The sequence below is a fragment of the Lycorma delicatula genome, chromosome 1, assembly GCF_047948215.1.
Source record: "Lycorma delicatula isolate Av1 chromosome 1, ASM4794821v1, whole genome shotgun sequence".
In the NCBI taxonomy this organism is placed as follows: domain Eukaryota; kingdom Metazoa; phylum Arthropoda; class Insecta; order Hemiptera; family Fulgoridae; genus Lycorma; species Lycorma delicatula.
The window spans coordinates 67,384,471-67,405,978 of record NC_134455.1 but is presented as its reverse complement, the minus strand read 5'-3'; the positions used below and the strand labels follow the sequence as shown (position 1 = coordinate 67,405,978).

Genomic DNA, 21,508 nt, shown 5'->3' with positions numbered 1-21,508 from the left:
TAATTTAAATTCCTGTAGTGTGTAACAGCTATTCATGCCAACTGCCGTACAGTACTTTGAAATTTTTGTATTCTTATTGAGACATAAAATGTGATATATGTTTGTCTATTACAACAAATATGTTGTGTCCAGGCGATGATAAAGCTGAAGCGTTTTGCGCCCAGAAAAAACAATTGAGATGGTATGGTCAGAGGTAAAACGACATGTTGTGAACCACAAATCAACGTAAGATGTCAGAAGTACAGAAACTGTGTGAAGATAAAATGAATCTGATGACTGACGAACACTGGAAAGTGTGAAAAGTTAAAAAAATCGAGGGTGAATGTTGGTACCAAGAATCGTTAATAAATTCTCTGACAGAATCTTTCATTGTCTCTATGTAGTGGCAGTGATAGTAGTGACAATTACACTGAAAATAGTGATGAGGACGAGGAGAGCGTTCTAGATGAGTAATTAAACGGATAATTCGTTTTCGAAGTTAAAAGTTCTATGATTCAGATCCTAGTAAAGGCAGTTACTTTTATTCGGATTTGAATACTAGATCGTGGTCACCGGTGTTCTTTGATGGTTGGGTTTCAATTAACCACACATCTCAGGAATGGTCGACCTAAGACTGTACAATACGACACTTCATTTACATTCATACATATCTACCTCATTCATTCTCTGAAGTAATACTTTATGGTGGTTCTCGAGACTAAACAGAAAGAGAAAGGGTAAGTGATGGTGCCGTTGTGTGGTATGAGATAATGTTCAGTCTTCAAAACTTTGTAGGCTTTTGCTGCCAAAAAACAAGATTTAATTTTTTCTGAGTTGTTTGTAATATTTAATTTTATATCATCTTCATTTGTTGGATATTAGGCATGAATAAATTTCATTCCAAGTAATTAAAACGGGTTAAGTATAATATAGGGTATATGTATCGTAATTTTAACACTATATAAAAAATACGCAATAAAAAATGTTTTCTTTAGACTTCTTTTAAAGATATTAATATTTACAATTAAATTTGTGCGATATTTACTGTACATTCAATGTCAATGCTGATGGTATAATCATATACAAATTAAAATAAACGCGTTTATAAACTCAGAACTAGGAAAATTATTTAGTCAGATGTTAAGATATCATTAAAGTGTTTTGAAATTCATGTAAATTTGGTACTTTGTAAAAGCGATAAATAAACCGTTGAAGGACATATTTAGTTGTCCCAGCTAATCTAAAAGGTACACCAAATGATGCTTCTTCCAATAATGGCAACAAGTTGTTGAATGATTGTCGGAGATTTGTGAAGAGGTTATGATGCACCAGGTTATTATATTTTAGTTAACTAGATTTGTAATTTGGTCATTAAAAATATTGTTTTTATTGCCTTATTGTAAGATAATTATTTATGTCGGTGTGATACAGCAAATAATTAATTTTCAAAATTATTATTTATCAAGTATTGAGTAATTTGTTTTTTGAAACATATAATGAAAAGGGTTACGATTGTAATAACATGAAGAGAAATCTTTTGGGGGTGTAAGAAAGTTATAGTAGATAGAATGTTTTTTAAACTATGGATCAGTGATATCCATGTGATGCTACCCTCGCCAATTCAGAAGAAAGCCTATTTATTCAAAGGTAGGACTGTGGAACACGTTATTGTGTTTGGTGCAGTGACGAAAGTAAAGGAACTTGGGACGAAATTGCTATATGAAGGTATATGTGAATAAAATTTATTATTATGATGATTATTGAGTTAGTAATTTAATTTCTAATAATGTATTAATAGTTGTAAAAGTGTTTTATGTAATTATGGATTCAGCATAACAATCTACCATTTTAATATTTAAGATTAAATAGACAAGGTTCGAGCGAAGCTAGCGTTAGGTATCGTGCTGTGCTGGTATCGTACTAAGTTCAGTACGCGGAATTGTTGCATAATCTCACCTTAACCTAATTTTACTCAAATTTCACTTAAACAAAATTATTTACTTTGTAAACAATGTATTAAATTAATCTAACATAATTTAGTCTTAAGTGAAAGTAGTCTCATTCTTAACTTAATTAACAAATTTAACCAAATTATTTAGTCCGAAGATAATGTATATTACACTTTTACAATATTGAATTACATTTTTCTGAGGGTTCTGTGTAACATGAGGGACGATTCAGAAGAATAATTTTGTTTGTAGAGTATAGCATAGGTCCTAAATAAGTTGTAACAAATTTCATAAAAATTGGAGTTGATTCTCTAATTATATATAATTGATGTTACATGAAAATGGCAGTTACTGAATATATTTTTTGGATGGCTTATTGATTAGCCTACTCTAAGCATTATTAGCTTATTAAATTGAATTATTTAAAAGTAAATAATTTTTCATTGTCAACAAATCAATACATATTACTAACTGGTAACCTGCAAAGTCTGCACCAAACATTTATTTAGGTGTTATTCTAAGACTTGGTTTAATGAAGGACTGATATTTTTACGCAAGTGGTTCCCTGTGAATAGTGCAGTGAGACCACAGTGCTTCAGGGGCTGTGCTTCAAATAAAAGCCCGCAATCCTACATAAACAGTCGGACATAGAACAAGCATCATCATTGTAGACACCAACCTACTCAGTTCACTCCAAACTGTTCTTGGATATAGAAGTTTCAAGTCTTGAAAATGTTTTGAGTCTTTGTATTAGCAGCGATAATTTTACAGAAGAGTAGGTGTGCTACAATGTTATTGACATCTACAAACTGTAGATAACAGATCAAGTGAGCATCATTATTTGGGCCTCATCCAACTGCAGTCAGATTCTTTCCCTTTTAATTTTTCAATTGATTGATCATTGAAGGCCCTGCTGATGATTGGCAGATAGTGTTATTGATCAAAGGCACTTTTGAGAGTATTTTCCTGTAGATTTAACTGATCTTAATGTTCACCTAATCTATTAGCAACCATTAGAATGAGTTCTGTGATTATTTGGGGCTTCTTACATTTTGTGATTATTTGATACCTTGTAAGGTGCTATTAATGCACTGCTTGGTACTGATGCCTACTTATACTATACCCTTTTGTATATCCTTTCAATTCCTCTTTAGTTTCCTGCTAAAGTAGTCATGAAATTGATTTACTATATATCTGGAACGAGTGGTTTCTAAATAGCATTTGAACTTTCTTGGTAGCTTGTACTTTGGTGCCAAGACTTTCATACATAGAACACATTGTGGCCTCTCTTTGCTATTGACTTCTGTCAATGTTAAACGAAGTTCCAATTAGCTGTCATATTTTTTACTTTTATGCTTCTCATTAGTGCCACTGGTTGACAATGTGCTCTCTTTGTTTTCACTCCTGCAATGCTTGCTGCTGTTTAGTAAAGACTGATCCATTTTTAAAAATCAGTGTGAGAAAAAATCCTTCAAAAACTTCACTTGGCTTGATCACAACATACTCAGTTGATGCAGTCCCCGAAAACTAATGCAACACTTGAACCAACATTTATTTATATGCCTACACAGAGTTCCAGAAAATTTGAGAAACTATTAAACCAATTGAGACACTAGTGTTATGTAATCTGGTAATTATTTACAAAGACTTCAGTGAATAGTAACTAAGTGGTTTGCACCAGCTGTGGCATATTGCGTCCTGTGGTGACATTGCATTGAAAATATAGATCAGATTTTGAAAATTGTGATATATTTCATGGCGCTCATGTGAGGAAGTCATGACTCTCCACAACGATGAGAGATATACTTTGGAAATCAGTAATGTAGTTTGGATATTTTTTTAAACCACCTTTTTCCATTTCTGGTTTTCTATACCTAGGGAGGGGTCAAGAAATGATAAAATGGGAAGCATATAGAACATTGATGCTATTAGAATTAGGATTCTGAATCTGAAAGAGGTGTTAAGGTAAAGGGGGTTCAGAAGTTATGTTCTAGATTATTTTCCAAGAATGTTTAGCAGTACTGTTGCAGATTTTTTTTATGAACATTAATTTTTTAAGAATTGTGTCCCAACTTGGAAGGGGAACAAATCAAGTATAGATTAAATTTTCGTAACATGGTACCATTGGTATTTTATAAATAATGAAAGTTCAGCTTACCAACAATTATAAAATGTTTAAATATATTCTAGTGCTTTTGGACCTTCATCCCTCCTCAGGAATATCCATATAATTAGTATAAAAATTTTACAACTATTCACTTAAAATAGAATAAAATGAAATAAAACAAACCAAAATTTTATATTCACATAACAATTGATAGTTATTGTATTAAAAGTATAGTAGTTGTGCGTTAAGTAAAAATATGTCCTGTCAGTAAAAAAATCTCAATTGTTATGGTAATTTGAAATGAAAACAATTTGGCCAACCAAACATTTTTATTTTGTTTATTTATACAGTTAATATGTTTGATTCTAACTGAAAATGATTGATTAGACATTCCAATTAGTTTAAATCACAGTTTTTGCATTTTAAGCTATATACTCCTTGTTTGTCTAGATTATATTTGTTATTATATTTTATTGTTTTAGATGGTTCTGTATTTTATATATATAATTTATTATTTTTTTCAAGTTATATATGCTGTTTTTAATTCAAATGATTTAAATATTTTATTAAATTTTTTATAATTTATATTATATTTAATTTTAACATATTATTTTCCAGTAATATTACTTGTTAGTTTTATTTTATCTTTTATGCAATTTCATTTTTTAGTTTGTTTAATTTGTTTGCTAAATTTGCATTATATCCATTTGTTAGAGCAATTTATTTAATGTTATTTAATTCATTATTTGATTTTATACTGTGTTTTAAATATTTTATTGCTCTATAAATTAAAGAATTAAAAGTTGCTATTTTTTGATTTCAAGGATGAAAAGAATTAAATTGTATAATAGTAGCTTGTTTAGTTGGTTTCTGTATATTTCTATATCAAATTTATTACTATTAAAATTTTTATTTCACAGTAATTAATACTATTGTTATTTTCTCTGTTTAACATACATTTAATATTGTCATCTATAAAGAGTTCATTTCTCTAATTATTGCATCCTCTTCATTATTAAGTTGTTGATTATAAGTAATTAATATATTGTCTACATATCCTTTGTATAATGTAATTAGGTGTTAGTTAATTATATCGGGTATAAATACAAATTTGCACTGATTTTTGAAGGAGCCCAATGAAATAAGTTTGTTTTCAGACAATGCTCTACTTATAGGTATAAAAATACATAAGCATTTAATAATGATGTCATATTATGTATTTTAATTGTAAGAATTTTGCATTATTCAATAAGCATGGTATCAATCTTGTTTTATAAAAATTGTTAATTTTCCTTAATGTCTTTTTTAAATAAGATTATGTTTATGTCATTGTTGATTATGTTTTTGATAACAGTTGATGACGGTACTGGCAATATAAACTGTATCTTCAATCAGAGTTTAATGTTGGACCATAAAACAAATAAGTTCATGGAAGAGTTCAATCTTAGCAGAATTAATGTATGTAATTACAATGAGATAGATAATAAAAATAACATGAAATGTGAGGAGGATGAATTGTCTTCTGCAATCACTACTGCAAGTATAAAATGTTTATATTTTATCTTAAATGTTTTACATTATTTCTCTGTTTTATTACTAACATTTATTTTGTCACTACCATTACCTTCATGTAAGATAAAAGTAATTTTTTCGTTTTTTTTGTAAGAAAAAGTTATTTCTTCTTAAATAAGTGAGAGAATTTGGCTTAATAGTTTAATAGGACAATACATACCATAAAGTTTCAGGGATGAGAAAGATTTCTTTAGGTCGCCGATCTTGTTCTTTGGTGGTTTTTTAATTGCTGGAGGAAAGGCATAAATTTAAAATTGTTAATCTTGTGAAATTTTAATTTTGAGGATTGGAGGCTGGTAGGTCAAACAGTCAAATAATGTGCTACCAGAGATGGTAAATATGTTTGTAGAAGGAAGTGTGGGGAGTAAAAATGTAAAGGAAAAGTAGCAATTAAAATGTATTAGTTAATTTATTGAAGAGGTTGTCTGCAAGAGGTATGTTGATTAACAAAGAATTGGGAGAATGAAGAAGTTAATCAGTTTGGTCAAACAACTGGAGATTAAAACAAATATTTTGGTACTTTATGATTAAACGGAGGCCACCTATTTTCAGAAGGAAGAGTGATGTTTTAACTAAATAAATATATGTATAATAAATAAATCTAAAAGTATAAATATAATGAAACCAAACTTAACTTACACTCGCTTTGCTCACTAGTCAATGTTAGCAAGCGAAGCTTAAGTTTGGTTAGATTATATTTATTTATTATATAAAGAGTTTTTTTTAAAAACATCATTATTCCTTCTGAATACAGGTGGCCTCTGTTTAATCAGAAAGTACCAATTTTTTTTTAAGATGATATTGTGAAGTTTTACGACAGTAAGCATAATTACTATATGGAAGTAAAATAATTATATAGAAGCAAAATAGTGTCATGGTATGAAATTGAAAACTTATGTAAATGGAATAAAGAAGAGTTTAGCTTGTGATTTCTTAGAGGTTTTTAAAATATTGAATTTGCAAGTAGTCAAAAATAAATATCTTTTGTTTCTTAGCCAAAAATAAATATTGTTTGTTCGTTTTCCCACTTTCATGTATTATTGTTTTGTATTTCAATTTTATTTTAAAGAAAACTTTTAACTGAACATTAATTCAAAAATGTTGAATTACGAAATAATAGATTTTGAATCCTGTGTTCCGAAACAAAATGTAATGTCGTTTTTGGTTGCCTTTCCTTTATTTTTTTTTATTGTTTTTTTGAAAAAAAATGTTTTATTTCAGCTTTGATTTTATTTCAGTGAATTTTGAATCTTCAGTTATGAAGTATAAAGATGAATACTTTTTCTTCAATAAAAATGATAAAATTATCCTTTATTTCTATTACAATTTTTAAATTTTCTAATCATAATTTTTTATTTTTCGGGGACTCATTTTCAAAATTGACATTTGTTTTGTATTATGTGGTTAAATTACCAGTTTTTCTCATTTTTGATGATTTTCAATGTTCTTTACTAAATAAAGAAATCCATTTAATTGCTATTTTTCCACTTAATAAAAAAATGCTGGCATATGATTTTATATTTTACCACTTCAAAATCTCATTTAAGATTCCAGGTAAGATTTTCAATGTAAACTATCAGTAAGATTCCAGTTTTTCAAATTTTTCTATTTTAGAATTTTCTAAGAACTAATTTGATTTTTCTGCATGAGTTCAATCTTTTTTAAGATTTTATAATATGATCAAAAATGTTTAAATTAGATAAAAAGATTAAAGTATATTTTTGTTAGTCATTGTTATTATTTTTCATATAAATTAAAAGTATATCATAATAGAATTAATGTTGTAGTTGTCATAATACTGTATTATGTTAATATTTTCATAATATCATAAGTAAATTTTATCATATCACTGTTTTTAGTCATTAATGGAGGTGTCAGTAACTTTACCTTTCTGAATCAGATTAAATTTTCAAATATTTTGTAGTAAATTAAATTTATTTAAATAATGTAATTATTTTATACTTTAAGTAACATGGTTTTTAGTTATATTTCTTATAAATCCCCTAGTCTTTGTCAATCAGATCAATTCACAAAGAATATTACTCATTTTTGAACAATTTTTTAGCACTGAAAAATCTGTGTACTACCCAATTCATGGTTTTTCCTTTTTTTACTGTTATTTTTTTAATTTTAAAGTATGTTTTTATGTGTTTATTTGTTCTGATTTTATAACAAAGATGATTAATTTTGCTACTATTTTATACAAATTTTTTTTGTAGCTGTATCTTCACTAATTTCAGTTTTAACTACTGTAATTTGCTTGTTATAGTAAGTATTTTTTTTGTTGTAAAAGTTTATTTTTAATTATTTATTATAAAATAATTTCTGAAGATGAAATTATATCCCATGATATCTTAATCCTTTATCTTGGCTAAATTAAATATAAAAGACCTGTCATTAGTGGGGTTATAGCATTGTTGAATTTTAACATTGATTTTTTGTATTATAAGTAAGTTTTAATTATTTTCTTTATTTTTATTTTTATTTTTTTGGGTGGGTTACAAGCATCGACTACTGTGTTCATTAGCCCTTTCCAAAAAAAAAAAAAATATATCTTTCCTGGGTAAAATAACTAGCAACCTAGTCAGAAAACTACTCTAGTCAGACAGATCATCCAGAAAAAGACTTGTTATAGGACATTAAAACCCCCAAAAAACACAAGATGATAAGGATGTATTTTTTTAGGTGCTCTGGCACTCACAAACATACTTCCATTTTAAGAAATGTCATATCTGTCAACATAGGTGTAATTATCCCAAAGTTAAAACTCATCCTTAATGAAAATTTGGCAAATAACTTATAAAATTACATTCATATTACTTATTGCCAGGATTACCCTTAGAACATCCTTTTTCTTCTTTATTCCATTTTTCTGACAGCCTTCCCCTTGAATTCCAGGATATTTGAGGCATAGGAGATGCAATGTCCTAATTCTCTGCAGTAAATCATGGAGGATGTTTTGCTGTTGGTATCAGATGGTACTGGCAATCAACTGATGATGGCCAGTAAGCTGATGGTAAGCATTGCATTAGAGTCTAGGTTTGATGCACTCCTCACTAAGGTGTGTGGGGAAGCTAAAACGCTTATTCTCTCATTTAAAGGTCTCTGTGCTTTTGGGGGCTTCATTATTTATTGGTTGTTCATTATCCTTTTTTTTCTAATATTTTTATCTCTTGCTTCGGAGTTCCTTTCACTCCTCAGTTGAGTGAAAGTACAATTACAACTATTTTTGCTTCACTTTACCTTACTCCTTTGGGGAGAAGAACTCTGTTCACATTTATTGTCTTCTTTATCAGTTTTGGGCTGTCTTCTCTGGTGGTTATTTATTAAATTTCCCATCAATAATAGGCCCAACTATACTGGCTAAAGCTGGTACTAGTTCTGAGATTACATCTTTCGGTTTAAAAGTTGTTGCAGGATCCAGCATCTGTTTGTAAGACATTATCTTTGATGATCTATTTTGAATAATTTTCTTTGCATCAAATTAGCTGATCTTTCGAATGTGCTTTACCTTATGAATTGCTAGTTCTTCCTTATATATGCTGGACAGTTCCACAGTCTTGCTAGGTGATGGCCATGACCAATTTTTACAGAAACTGGTGGATCTCTATACAGATCCTCTGGATGCAGGGGTCACCACAAGCACAGCTCTGTTTCTTTTACAATGTGTCACTGTATGTTCAAATCTTTGACACTCAAAGCACTGCAATGGAGTTAAGATAAATGGAAATATGTCCATTGTAAGTAATTTATTTTCTTTGTTGGACACTTCAGTTTGTTGAACGTCAGGACATGTGACATAGAGGGTACAACATCTCAGTTTGTTTCATTGTGTGTAATCAACGCGCAACAACTCCTTGTTCATGTAGCTCTTTGACAGTTTTCTCTTTGAAGCTGTTCAGCAAGATCCTGCACACAACACTCTTTGAGATATTAATCATACTTTGTGGTGTAACCTCAATGTCCAACATTCCAATTTTCTTTGCTTTGAATAACTGTGATGATGGTAAATCATTTAAAGTCAACAAACAGTCCAAAAGCCATCATTTAACCATTACCAGTCTTCCAGTAGCTTCCATGGTGCCTTGAGCTATCATGAATGGATTAATTTTTCCAAAATCTTCTTTCCTTTTAATTACCAAATATTTTGGTATCGTTGCACTGCCTTTAAGTAGAAACTTGGTTTAATCTGTCTTTTTTTACATTTTTGCTTCACTTGTGAAGACACAAGGTGTGGGCAGAGAGCCATTTAGGTATGCCCCATACTGCCTGGGTTCTCCATTCAGCCACCTCTCGCAGATTTAACCTGGGCTGGGGAGTCAGGTTTTGCCTCACCTGTTATATCCGAAGGCTCACACATAGTAATAAGGGCTCTGATACTATTATCCATGGGACAATCCCTGCCAAGGACTAAAGTGACTGACTTAAGCTGATCAGCGCAAGTTCACATCAGCTCACTCCCATCCCAGTTTCCACCATCAGGAGGAGGGTTAAGCATTATCCAACCACACTCTACCCAACATTAGCAATAACAGGTTACAATCATGCCTCCTCACCCCACTACAAGCCACAAAACCGAGAAAAATAATTTATTTATCTATGTTAAATATATTTATCTTTGTTAAAGATATTTATCTTTGTTAAAGTTTACGTGTTAAGATGAGATGTTATTACATTTTTTTTCTGTTTCTAGAGTATAAATTGGTTGTCAAAGGAGGTTTATGAATATGAAAGAAAAAGAAAAACTGTTTTTCAGTTAGGTGATACAATATGCGCTAAAGGAAGAGTAAATGAATTCTTTGGACAACGAGAAATACAAATATATCAGTTGCGTATCCTTTGATACTAAATTCTTAATGTTCTAAAATTAGTTACAAATTTTACTTGTATTCTTAATCGATATCTTTGTTATTAATTAGTGAGGTCCGGGTAGGTGGTGGTTGGTTGTAAATAAAAACTGTAAATTATATACATAATAGTAAACTGTTGTAAATTAAATACTATAAACAGGAAGTGCAAATTAGTGAAAGAAGAGTGGATTAAAGAAAAGTGTCCAGAAGTGGAAAGAGAAATGATAATTTGTAAAATAGACTGAGCATACAAGAAAGTTAAGGAGAATTTTGTGGTACATAAATTAAAATCTAATGATGTGTTAAACAAACATGGTACACCGATTTATAATACGAAAGAAAAGGTCAGTAGGTGGGTGAAATATATTGAAGAGTTATAGAGGAAGAAGAGGAGGTCGAAGAGGATGAAAAGGGAGATACAGTTCTGAGATCTGAATTTAAGAGAGCATTAAAAGATTTGAATGGCAAAAAGGCTCCTGGGATAGATGGGATACATGCAGAATTACTGAGCAATGCAGGTGAGGAAGAGACAGATAGATTATATAAACTTGTGTGTAATATTTATGAAAAAGGGGAAGTTCTCCTTTGTTTGTTCAAAAAGAGTGTTATTGAAATGATACCAAAGAAAGCAGCAGCAAATAAATGTGAAGAATGCAGAAAAATTAGCTTAACTACTCGTGCATTAAATATCTTAACTAGAATTCTGTACAGAACAATTGAGAGGAGAGTGGAAGACATGTTAGGAGAAGACCAATTTGGTTTCAGGAAAGTATAGGGACAAGGGAAGCAATTTTATGACTCAGATTAATAGTAGAAGGAAGATTAAAGTAAAACAAACTGAAATACTTGGCATTTATAGACTTAGAAAAGGCATTTGATAACATAGACTGGAATAAAATATACAGTATTTTAAAAAATTTAGGGTTCAATTATAAAGATAGAAGGACAGTTGCTAACATTTACAGGAACCATATTGCAACAGTAATAATCGAAGTACATAAGAAAGAAGATGTAATAAAAAAGGGAGTTCGACAAGGTTGTTCCCTATTCCCGTTACTTTTTAATCTTTATACAGAGCTAGCAGTTAATGATGTTAAAGGGTAAAAAAGATTTAGAAGAAACGGTGAATGGCATTGATAAAGTCCTGCACAAGAACTATCGCATGAAAATAAACAAGAACAAAATGAAAGTAATGAAATGTAGTAGAAATAATATAGATGGACCACTGAATATAAAAATAGGAAGAAAAATGATTATGAAGGTAGATGAATTTTTTAAGTAGAATTGCTAACGATGGACAAAGTAAGAATGATATAAAATGCTAAATAACACAGGCAAAATGAGCATTCAGTCAAATATATAATTTGCTTATATCAAAAATTAATTTAAACATCAAGAAAACATTTTTGAAAGTATATGTTTGGAGAGTATCTTTATATGGAAGTGAAAATTAAGACAATTGGAGTATTTGAGAAGAAAAGATTAGAAGCTTTTAAAATGTGGTGCTATAATAGAATGTTAAAAATCAGATGGGTGGATAAAGTGACAAGTGAAGACAAGTGAAGAGGTGTTGCGGCAAATTGATGGAGAAGCATTTTGAAAAATGTAGTTAAAAGAAGAGGTGTTGCGGCAAATTGATGAAGAGAGAAGCATTTGGAAAAATATAATTAAAAAAAGAGACAGGTTTATAGGCCACATCTTAAGGCATCCTGGAGTAGTCGCTTTAATATTGTAGGGACATGATAAAAATTGTGCAGGTAGGCAACATTTGGAATATGTAAAACAAATTGTTAGGGATTTAGGATGTAAGGGATATACCGAAATGAAACAACTGGCACTATGTTGGGAATCTTGGAGAGCTGCATCAAACTAGACAAGTAACTGATGACAAAAATAAAATTTAATTCTTTAATCTTCTGATCATTGTTTTTCTTGTATACGTAGATTTTTTAAGGTTTGCTGAAAGTTGATTGAATAAGTTACTGAGTTAATGTAGTTTCTCTTAAAATAAACACTTCTATTAAGTAGTGGAAGACTTGTTAGTTTGTTTCTAGTAATACTACTTGACTCAAGGTATTTTTGCTTAAACTCATTAAAATGGTACATTAAAGATTCTATTCAAATTTTTTTTTTTTAATATTTAAAAGTAATTCTACTTCAATTTTAGATGAAACGAATTTAAGTACCTTTTTCACAAGTTCAATAAAGAAGACAAAACAATTTCATATGCTCCTCAAGAAATTATCATAGCTATGCTATGAAAAAGAGTATGCTTTGTCATTAATAATGAACGTGCAGACATAGGTTTTTTAATTTTTCAAGAGATTAAAAGTATTTTATTTTCTTTATTACATTATTTTTTTACTATTCCACCTCGTATTACAATCTATAATCAATTCTAAATATTTAAAACCTAATTATCTTTTGCATTCTTTTCATTTTTTTATGTACATGTAAGTTGACTGGATTACTGTTTCTTATTTACCAAAAGTTATGTAATTTTTATCAATATTCAAAGATAGTTAACCATTCTCTAACTTTTTCTAAATAACCTTTCATTTGGTAACTCATGACTTACCAAAACCATATCATCAGCACATGAAAGAATAGTTAGATCCTCTATGATACTTTTTACCTTGGCCAGAGTATTATTCTTTGTACCTCTATTTTTTGTGTAATTAAACTGTGTGAAATATTAAATCACTAAGAAAAATTAATGAGAAAAGTTTTCATTGAGTTTTAAATATGAAAAATCTGATTTAAAGATAAATTTATCTAAAATAGGTAACTTTAGTTGTGGTCTTTTTAAAAAAACTTTTCAGAAATTGTTTTACACTTCCAGGGGCAAATATTACAGTTTGTAACTGAAACTGTTATTCTTAAAATGTGTTTTTTTACTTCTGACTGTTTTTATAAATCGATAGTGTTCAAAATGATAAATCGTAATTTTGAAGTGTAACTAATTTGTTATGCATGCCATCAATCATTGGGATTCTCTTGTTATATTTGAAATGTATCAAAATTGCTTGATACATGTTATTTTATTTAAATTTATTAATCATAACCAGGTTACATAAAATAAATTAATTAAAACATTACATAAACAATAACATTAACATTACATCAGAACCCTGTGGAGATGTTTCAGCCTCTGTACACAGCCTGGAAAACTTAACAGCCAATACATAATAAATTTTAATCACTTATCTTACTAAACTTAATAATTAAAATAATTTATTCATTACATTTTCCCTAACACTTATACTTTATAATTCAAATACACCTTTTTTCATTTAGTGTTCTAACCCAATTTTCCAGTTTAGTTTTGAAGCTTATATTTTTGAGTTCAGGTGGTAACAGGTTGAAATAAAATACTGATATATATATATATATATATATACTTTTTTTTTTTTTTTGGTTTTTCATTGTCGGCTTTAAACAGAATTATTGTTTTTTTTTTATGTAATGGAACTGTTATTAACATATTTATGTGTGATAGTTCTTTATAATGAAATGTAATTATTTCTAATATGTACTTTTTGTGCAAGTTATGGAGTAACTAAGCATTGCTTTTCTTGAATATGAATATTTGAATAATATGAATATGAATATTTTCATAGTTTTATTTGTTAACATCCCATGAAATAATACTATAAGTAAGTATACTATAACGTAATCGTGAAGAGATTTTTTGGCAGCAACTAAGTTATTAAGCCCGTATAAAACGTAAATCATATATTTGGTCTTTTCACAATACTAGCCTTTTGGTAATTCCAGCACAAGTGTTGGATCAATGAGACCTAAATACTTTTTTTGCTGTACGTTTTTAATAACTTTCCTTTCAATACACAAATTAAATTTATTGGGTTATAAATGAATCTGATTTGAAAATCTCATGCAAATTGTTTTGTTAATATTTAATGATATTTTTTACATGTACATCATTTTTTATATTCTTTAATAAATGTTCTGCCTTTCGCTTAGTTTTATCCCAATTGTTAGCTGTTCATAACAAAATCATATCATCTTCATATCAGTATCAGAGTTTATTATAAAAATATAACTTACATATAATATTAATAACAACTGCCTAAGTACTGAACCTTGTACTCCAGTATGTAATGTTATAGAATTACTTATAATATTATTTATTTTCACGATTTGTTTCCTGATATACAAATAATCTTTTATTAATTGCAATAAATTTCCTCTTATATCTATATTTTGTAATTTTTCTTGTGAATCAGTGAATATTTCATAAGTATTAGCCAATGGTAATACATCTTCTTATATTCCATTCTCCTGTGTTTTTTACTTTCCATTTTTTAACCGGTTAAATGAGTAATCAGTCCTTTGGATTACTGTGTGAAATAAATATTCATAGGTTACACAGATTTTGTAATTTGTAGCAGCATGTTCATTCCTTTTGGTGTTAAATATTTTATTAGAGTGTAAACAATTTACACACGTGGGACTAGATTTATTTTACATTCTCTATCAAGTCGATTCATTAAACAAATGCGACATCTAATTGTGGGCATACATTTACTGCCTCCTTGTCTATACATACCACATTTGTAGCATGTGTTTAAATTGAAATATTTCACCAACTCAACACCTATTATATCACATAAATATTCCTTTTTCATTCATTATCTTTGGTATACTTTATTATTACTTTCTAATGTGACATTCCAACAATTTTATTTTTTACTATAATATTTGTGCAGCACTTTTACTTTTTCATGATCTACCAGTAAAATGGCAAAGGATGAACAAAAAATTAACATTGATAATATCTTTTTCAATGCCTTCTTTATTTTTATTAGTTAAATTCAAGTTAATATTTATATTTTTAATTTAGGTTTTTTTAATGGTTCAATTTCAGGATTTAATCCTACTGCATCATTACTTAAGATACTCTGCACTTTTATAATATCAGTAGCATTGAAGTTAAATATCTATATTTAAAATTATAATATCTATTGCATTTAAAAGTAAGCTTTTCTCTTGCAGTAAAGATATTGTTTATTTGAATTTCTGAAGCTTCGCTCAATATTACCTTTGCCCCTTCATATACATGTTTCTTTATCGTTTGATGAATGCATAGATTTCAATATCAAAGTTGGTGTTTACTTTTTAGGTTCATACTTCGGAGCATACCTGTGCAATGTATGTGGTATTGTTGCTTCATGTTTGTTATTTGTCTTTGAGATGCTTATTACTCTCAGCAAGTTCTGTATTTAATGCTTTCAGAATATACTTTTTTTCCTCATAATTCATCATTTATCTTTCTAAATGTTGTTTTTTTTATTTGAATATTATTTTGGTGTTCTGTATCAGCAACCAATTGTTAGCCTTACATTGTCTACTACAGTATTTTGTTTTACGTTTAATTCATCATATGACTATTCTATGGTTATATATGCATTTTTATATTTGTAATTTTTAATAAATTCTAAATTTCAATTTTTAATATCTTTAATAAATAATTTTAATTTTTTTAATATTAAATGGATTAATAAATTATCAGTTATTTGTACAGATGAATTCTATTTTGTTTTAATTGTCTCGTCAAAAATTGTCATACAAGAATAATAAAAAAGATAACATGTTTAATCTATTTAAGTGATCACCACTTAGTACTGGTATACGAGGTGCGACAATAAAGTAATGAGACTGATTTTTCTTTGCAAGATGTGGCAACCCTGCAGCTTGCGTAGGCACACCATCTTTGACCTTGGTCTATAAGCTACTTCTAGTCCAAGCGGTACATTGATGCAACTGCTCAATCGTGAGTTGTGCTGTAATAAGTGAACACGTTTTTGTGTCTCTCGTCACAAAAATGAAACCGCAAAATATTGTGCAACGGTATGCCATTTCTTTTTGCGTTAAATTGCGTCGCTGAAAACGCGACGACAACTTATGGTAAGCTTCAGAAGGCTTTTGGAGAGGAGGTTATGTCAAGAGCTCAAGTTTTTCGGTGGCATAAAATTTTTAGTGAAGGCAGAACGAATGTTGAAGATGAAGAATGCAGTGGACGACCATCAACCTCACGGACAGATGTCAACTTGACCAGGGTGCGTGAAATCGTATGATCTGATCGAAGATTATAGTGAAAATGATTGCAGAAGAACTCAACATCAATCAAGAAACGGTTCGTCTAATATTAACTGAAGATCTTGGTATGAGAAAGATTTGTGCAAAAATGGTCCCTAAAAATCTCACACAACAGCGAGAAACACGGAAAAATGTGGCAGCCGATCTGTTAGAGCAAACGGAAATCAATCCAGATTTGTTGAGCCGTGTTATCACTGGTGATGAAGGTTGGTTTTTTCAATACGATCCAGAGACAAAACGCCAAAGTTCGCAATGGTGCTCAAAGGGATCACCCAGACCAAAAAAAGCTCGCTTGTCAAAGTCAAAAGTGAAATGCATGCTTGTGTGCTTCTTTGATTCCAAGGGAATTGTTCATAAAGAGTGGGTGCCTCCTGGACAAACAGTTAACCAATATTTCTACAAAGAAATTTTAGAAAGACTTCGTAAAAGAGTTCTTCGTGTCCATGCCAACATTGTTGATAATTTGATTTTGCATCACGATAATGCGCCATCCCATACTGCTCTGTTAGTACAGCAATTTTTAACCTCAAAACAAATGTCAGTACTACCACAGCCACCAGATATCGCTCCGTGCGACTTTTTTCTATTTCCAAGAGTCAAAATGGCGGTCAAGGGACACCATTTTCAAACAACACAAGATGTCCAAAAAGCTGTAATGAGGGTCTTGGAGGATATTACAGAAGATGAGTTCCAGAAATGTTACCATCAATGGCAGAAGCGCTGGAATAAGTGTGTGCAATCAGAGGGGAACTACTTTGAAGGAGACAACACTAAACCTGACTAAGACGGTAAGCAACATTTTTTTTCACATCAGTCTCATTACTTTATTGTTGCATCTCTTATAAGGGCACTGAAGAATGTTTAAAAAGAAGTATATTACTTCAGTTGACAAAAGGGAAACTAAACCTTGAAATAGTATATTGTACTGGGAACAGAAAAATGTCCACCATCCATAGGGGCCTGAGATAAACATTTTGCTATAGTCCCTGTTAATGAAAACGTTTGATCTGTATCATTTTCATCATTACATATGTTCTGTAAACAAATGAATATGATAAAATTAATTAACCAGTATGTCAGGTGTACAATTTATTCGATATTAAGTACAGTGCAACAAACTCATTCATTTACTAATGTTACTTATGAATTTCATCTTCAGCTGCATTACTTTAGAATGATAATAGAATACTGTCTATAAAAAATACTTGTATGATATTTAGTATTCAGTCAGCATTATAATTGTAATTCAACGTAAAAATTGCATTTCACACATTTGAAACACATCAATGTAAATAAAAAATTTAAAATAAATTGAAAAATTTTAAAAATAAATTAACTGAAAGAAATCTGTAATGTGTTTTAGTAACATTTTTTGTAGATAAGATTGCTTTTCCTAAATTAAAATTTAATATTGTAGCAGATCAATACTGTTTTTTTTGTATTTGATTGTTATAACTTTTTCAGCGAAGTCCTGTTTAATCAATTCAATACACGCTATACTGTTTGGTCTAACTCCATTTTGATTATTTTGTTCACATCCTTCTCATTACTATTTTTTCATTGTTTTTAATGAAGTGTCAAGTATAAACTTAAAATAATTACATTTTTTCGTAGGTATATTTCTATTATTGTTAACAAACTTATATGCTTTAAATTACAACTTAGAGGCTATCAGTTAATGTGTTATTAAATTTTCAAATATCAGTATCATTTATCTTATTCAAGAAATCTTACACAAGAAATCATACTTCTTGTAAGGAACCCTGCATTATGAAAAAATGTTAATTTTAAATTAATGCAGTTTTTTTTTGCTGTAAATAAAATTAACACTTGTTGAATAAACAAATATCTTCTGTGGTATGCATTTGATGACTTGTTGCATGAAGCCTCATAAAACTGATGACTCATGCATTTTCAGTTTTTTATTGATAAAGAACAGAGAATGCTTCCAAATAGATAAAAAAAATACATGAACAAGAAAAGTAATTCTATTGCAATAAAGTATTTTTTTAAAAATACCTGTAAAAAAGTTAACTAATAAATTTTAACTAAAACATATTTTGTAAAGAAACTACTTTTAGGGATTGTGTTGTCAAGGAATTATAAATCTGTCTATTGTTTAAAATTCAGTTCACAATAAGGGATTGTCTATTAATAGAGGTATTCCTACATACTCATGCGCATGAGAGTGCGTGCGTGTGTGTGAATATTTATATACACACAGTAAAACTTCCATTATCGGACATCGGTCAGGAACAACAATCAGTCTTATTTAGAGGTGTTGAGGCGTCCGCTATTCAGAAATATGTGAATACATTATGTATGGTTATTGTAAAGAAAAAAACCACTCTGAATAGAATAACAGTATTGTGTATTTATTTTACGTAAATTAAAGTAAAATTAGTTGCTAATTAAAACGATTGTAAAATTCAAATTTTTTAAAATTGTTTTTCTGAAAATAAAACGCTGTCCTATAGTTCATACTTGAATAAAAACAATAATACTCTACTACTGTGATTGACCAGTAAAATAAGAGAATAAAATTACTGTTCTGTATTAAAATGTAATAAAAAAAATTTATGTTACAAAAATATTACTCAAACGTACAAAAAATAATTTAAAAAATAAATAGGGATACATACAAGTACTGTAACACCATTTTTCTGTACTGAATTTTAAAGCAGTTGACATGCTACAGTAGTATTTGGGGGAAGGTTTTTCAAAATCACCTGACATATTCACAGCCAACATAACAGTCATCAGTCTTTCTTTTGATTTCTTCCTTCCTGTATATTATCCTTTTTCAAACATTTTGTTTTACTGGGCAAAGCTCGGAAAAAAGACCAGTCTCCTCACAATTAAAAATGTTTCTTTCATTATAACTCACACATATTTAATTCAACTTTTCCTTCCACTCAGACACCAAATTCACTTCTACAGCCCACAAATTCACCACAAACATTTTTAATTGAAATGTTATGTCTAATTTGGAATTTATCTAACTAATAACCCCCTTATGCTTTAAAGTCATTATAACAGAGTTCTTCAGCAATTTCTAGGGCTTTTTCACATATCAAAGTTCCAGGGACCAGAATGCTATTAGCATGAGCCCTGCAAAACCACTCATAAGTCAAATTTTGGTGGCATTGTATGAAATGGTCCTTTGCTTAATTGATTTAATTTCCAGTCTATGACTTTATGCCTTCTTAAAATATAGCTTATCTGAGTTTTCCCAACATCAGAATGTTTTGCCATATCATTCACACTGAGTTTTTCTTTTTTGTAGACATTTATAACAGCTACTTTTTCTTTTAATGTCAAGCATTTATATTTTTGAAGCACTACTTCATTGCGTTAAAAGTGGTTATAACAATTTTTATAAAATACAGAAAATTGAATGTAAAGTAAATGTATGAATAAAAAATTTACTGCAATAAAAAATACAGTACTATACCATAGCAAAAATATGACGTGTTTAATGTATAGTATACACTTGCACAGCAACTAATGACAAATCACGCTGGATAATGAATTGTTTAAAATCATAACATTGCGTCCAGGCATGTTTCACAACAGACAAATTTTATCCATTAATGCCAGTATAAAACTGTTGTGGAATTTAAAATTGTCCAGTATTAAGAAGTGTCCATTGTTGGGAAGTGTCCATTTAGGGAAATTTCACTATATATATAGATATAATATATATATCTTGTGTAACCCATTACTCTTATTCTGTTGGTTCAGCAATGATGAACATGAAAGAATTAAAACCTGAAGAGAGCATTCTTAGTACAATCTCTCTTAAGAGAACAGCTTTATTAAAGGATGAAGTGAAATACAAACTTTTAGAAAAAATGGTTGAAAATGAAAGTGTAAAATTAAAAATAGAGTGAATAAAAAATAGAGCAGTGTGTGGAAGGTGTTAAATGTGCGCTACCCGCATACTTTAAGAAGGATGAGATATGGATGAAATGATAGGCAAAAAAAAAATAAGATTCTTGGTGGGAACTTCACAACTGATGCTCTAGAAGTTCCCCCATAATGTTAACCACAACATTAATTGGCGATTGAGATGTTAAAACAAAAAAGTCATTGTTTTTGTAATTTCAGAGCAAAAAGTGTAGATGGTAGGACGTGATAAAATAACTCAAGATTTCTGTCAGATATGTACAGCTGATTGTGGGGATGGTAACCATATACTGGATGACAAGAAGTTGGGAATCTCTGGAAAAGAAGTTTGAAGAGTTAAAAGAAGATATTAATAGTTACTCAAATTTTTATAGGCATGATTAATATTAAATGCAGTGTACCAAAGATTTTTATTGGTTATTTTATAATCTTTATTGAATTGTTTATTTTTTTGTAGATAATTTTGAAATTAACATATTTTTATTTCTTTAACATATTTATTCAGATTTAATTGATAATTTAAAAGATGAAACTGGTCATGTTTTGGACTTTGTTAATCTGTATAAAAATGAATATGCTAATATGTGAACTATATATATAATCTTTAAATTGTATTAAAGTTGTCCAGTTACTTTTAATGTATATGTAATCTTAGATTAATATATTATATTTGACAAGAATTAAGAAATTTTCATCAAGAAATTCATTTGTGAAAAAATCTCTTTTTGTAGATGAATATTTATTTTTTAACTTTAGTTTAACTGTTTCTTTGGAAATAGTTTTGGCATTGCAGATGCGTTTTGATATGTTGTTTAATTTTCTCTGTTTTCTTTTATTTAGACTTCAGTTTAAAATAATCTGTGCAAACATGTTTGAATAGTGAACGTTGATTGTAGATATTGATATGGATGGAAACAATTTAAGAAGTTCTCATGAAATAAAAGAGATTCTTTAATCAGCATTAATATTTTAATTAAATTTTCTCTTTGCTTGTTACTGAGAATTGGTGAAATGACAAAGTT

At 29.3% G+C, this 21,508-nt stretch overlaps 1 protein-coding gene across 1 annotated transcript; it reads left to right on the top strand.

Annotated features, from left to right (window-relative positions):
- The first annotated feature begins 1,317 nt into the window (after nucleotides 1-1,317).
- Nucleotides 1,318-21,447, top strand: LOC142319164 (CST complex subunit STN1-like). Its single transcript, XM_075356150.1, has 4 exons — nucleotides 1,318-1,704; nucleotides 5,390-5,571; nucleotides 10,301-10,439; nucleotides 20,992-21,447. Exons 1-4 carry the CDS (start codon nucleotides 1,548-1,550, stop codon nucleotides 21,072-21,074), a joined length of 561 nt encoding a protein of 186 aa, XP_075212265.1. The 5' UTR covers nucleotides 1,318-1,547; the 3' UTR covers nucleotides 21,075-21,447.
- The last annotated feature ends 61 nt before the right edge of the window (nucleotides 21,448-21,508 follow it).

Excerpts from the sequence above, each read along its gene's own strand:
- LOC142319164 (XM_075356150.1), top strand. The coding sequence starts at position 1,548 with ATGTTTTTTAAACTATGGATCAGTGATATCCATGTGATGCTACCCTCG. Across the intron at positions 1,705-5,389 it reads GACGAAATTGCTATATGAAG|TTGATGACGGTACTGGCAAT; the intron begins GTATATGTGAAT and ends TTTTGATAACAG. Across the intron at positions 5,572-10,300 it reads TGTCTTCTGCAATCACTACT|AGTATAAATTGGTTGTCAAA; the intron begins GCAAGTATAAAA and ends TTCTGTTTCTAG.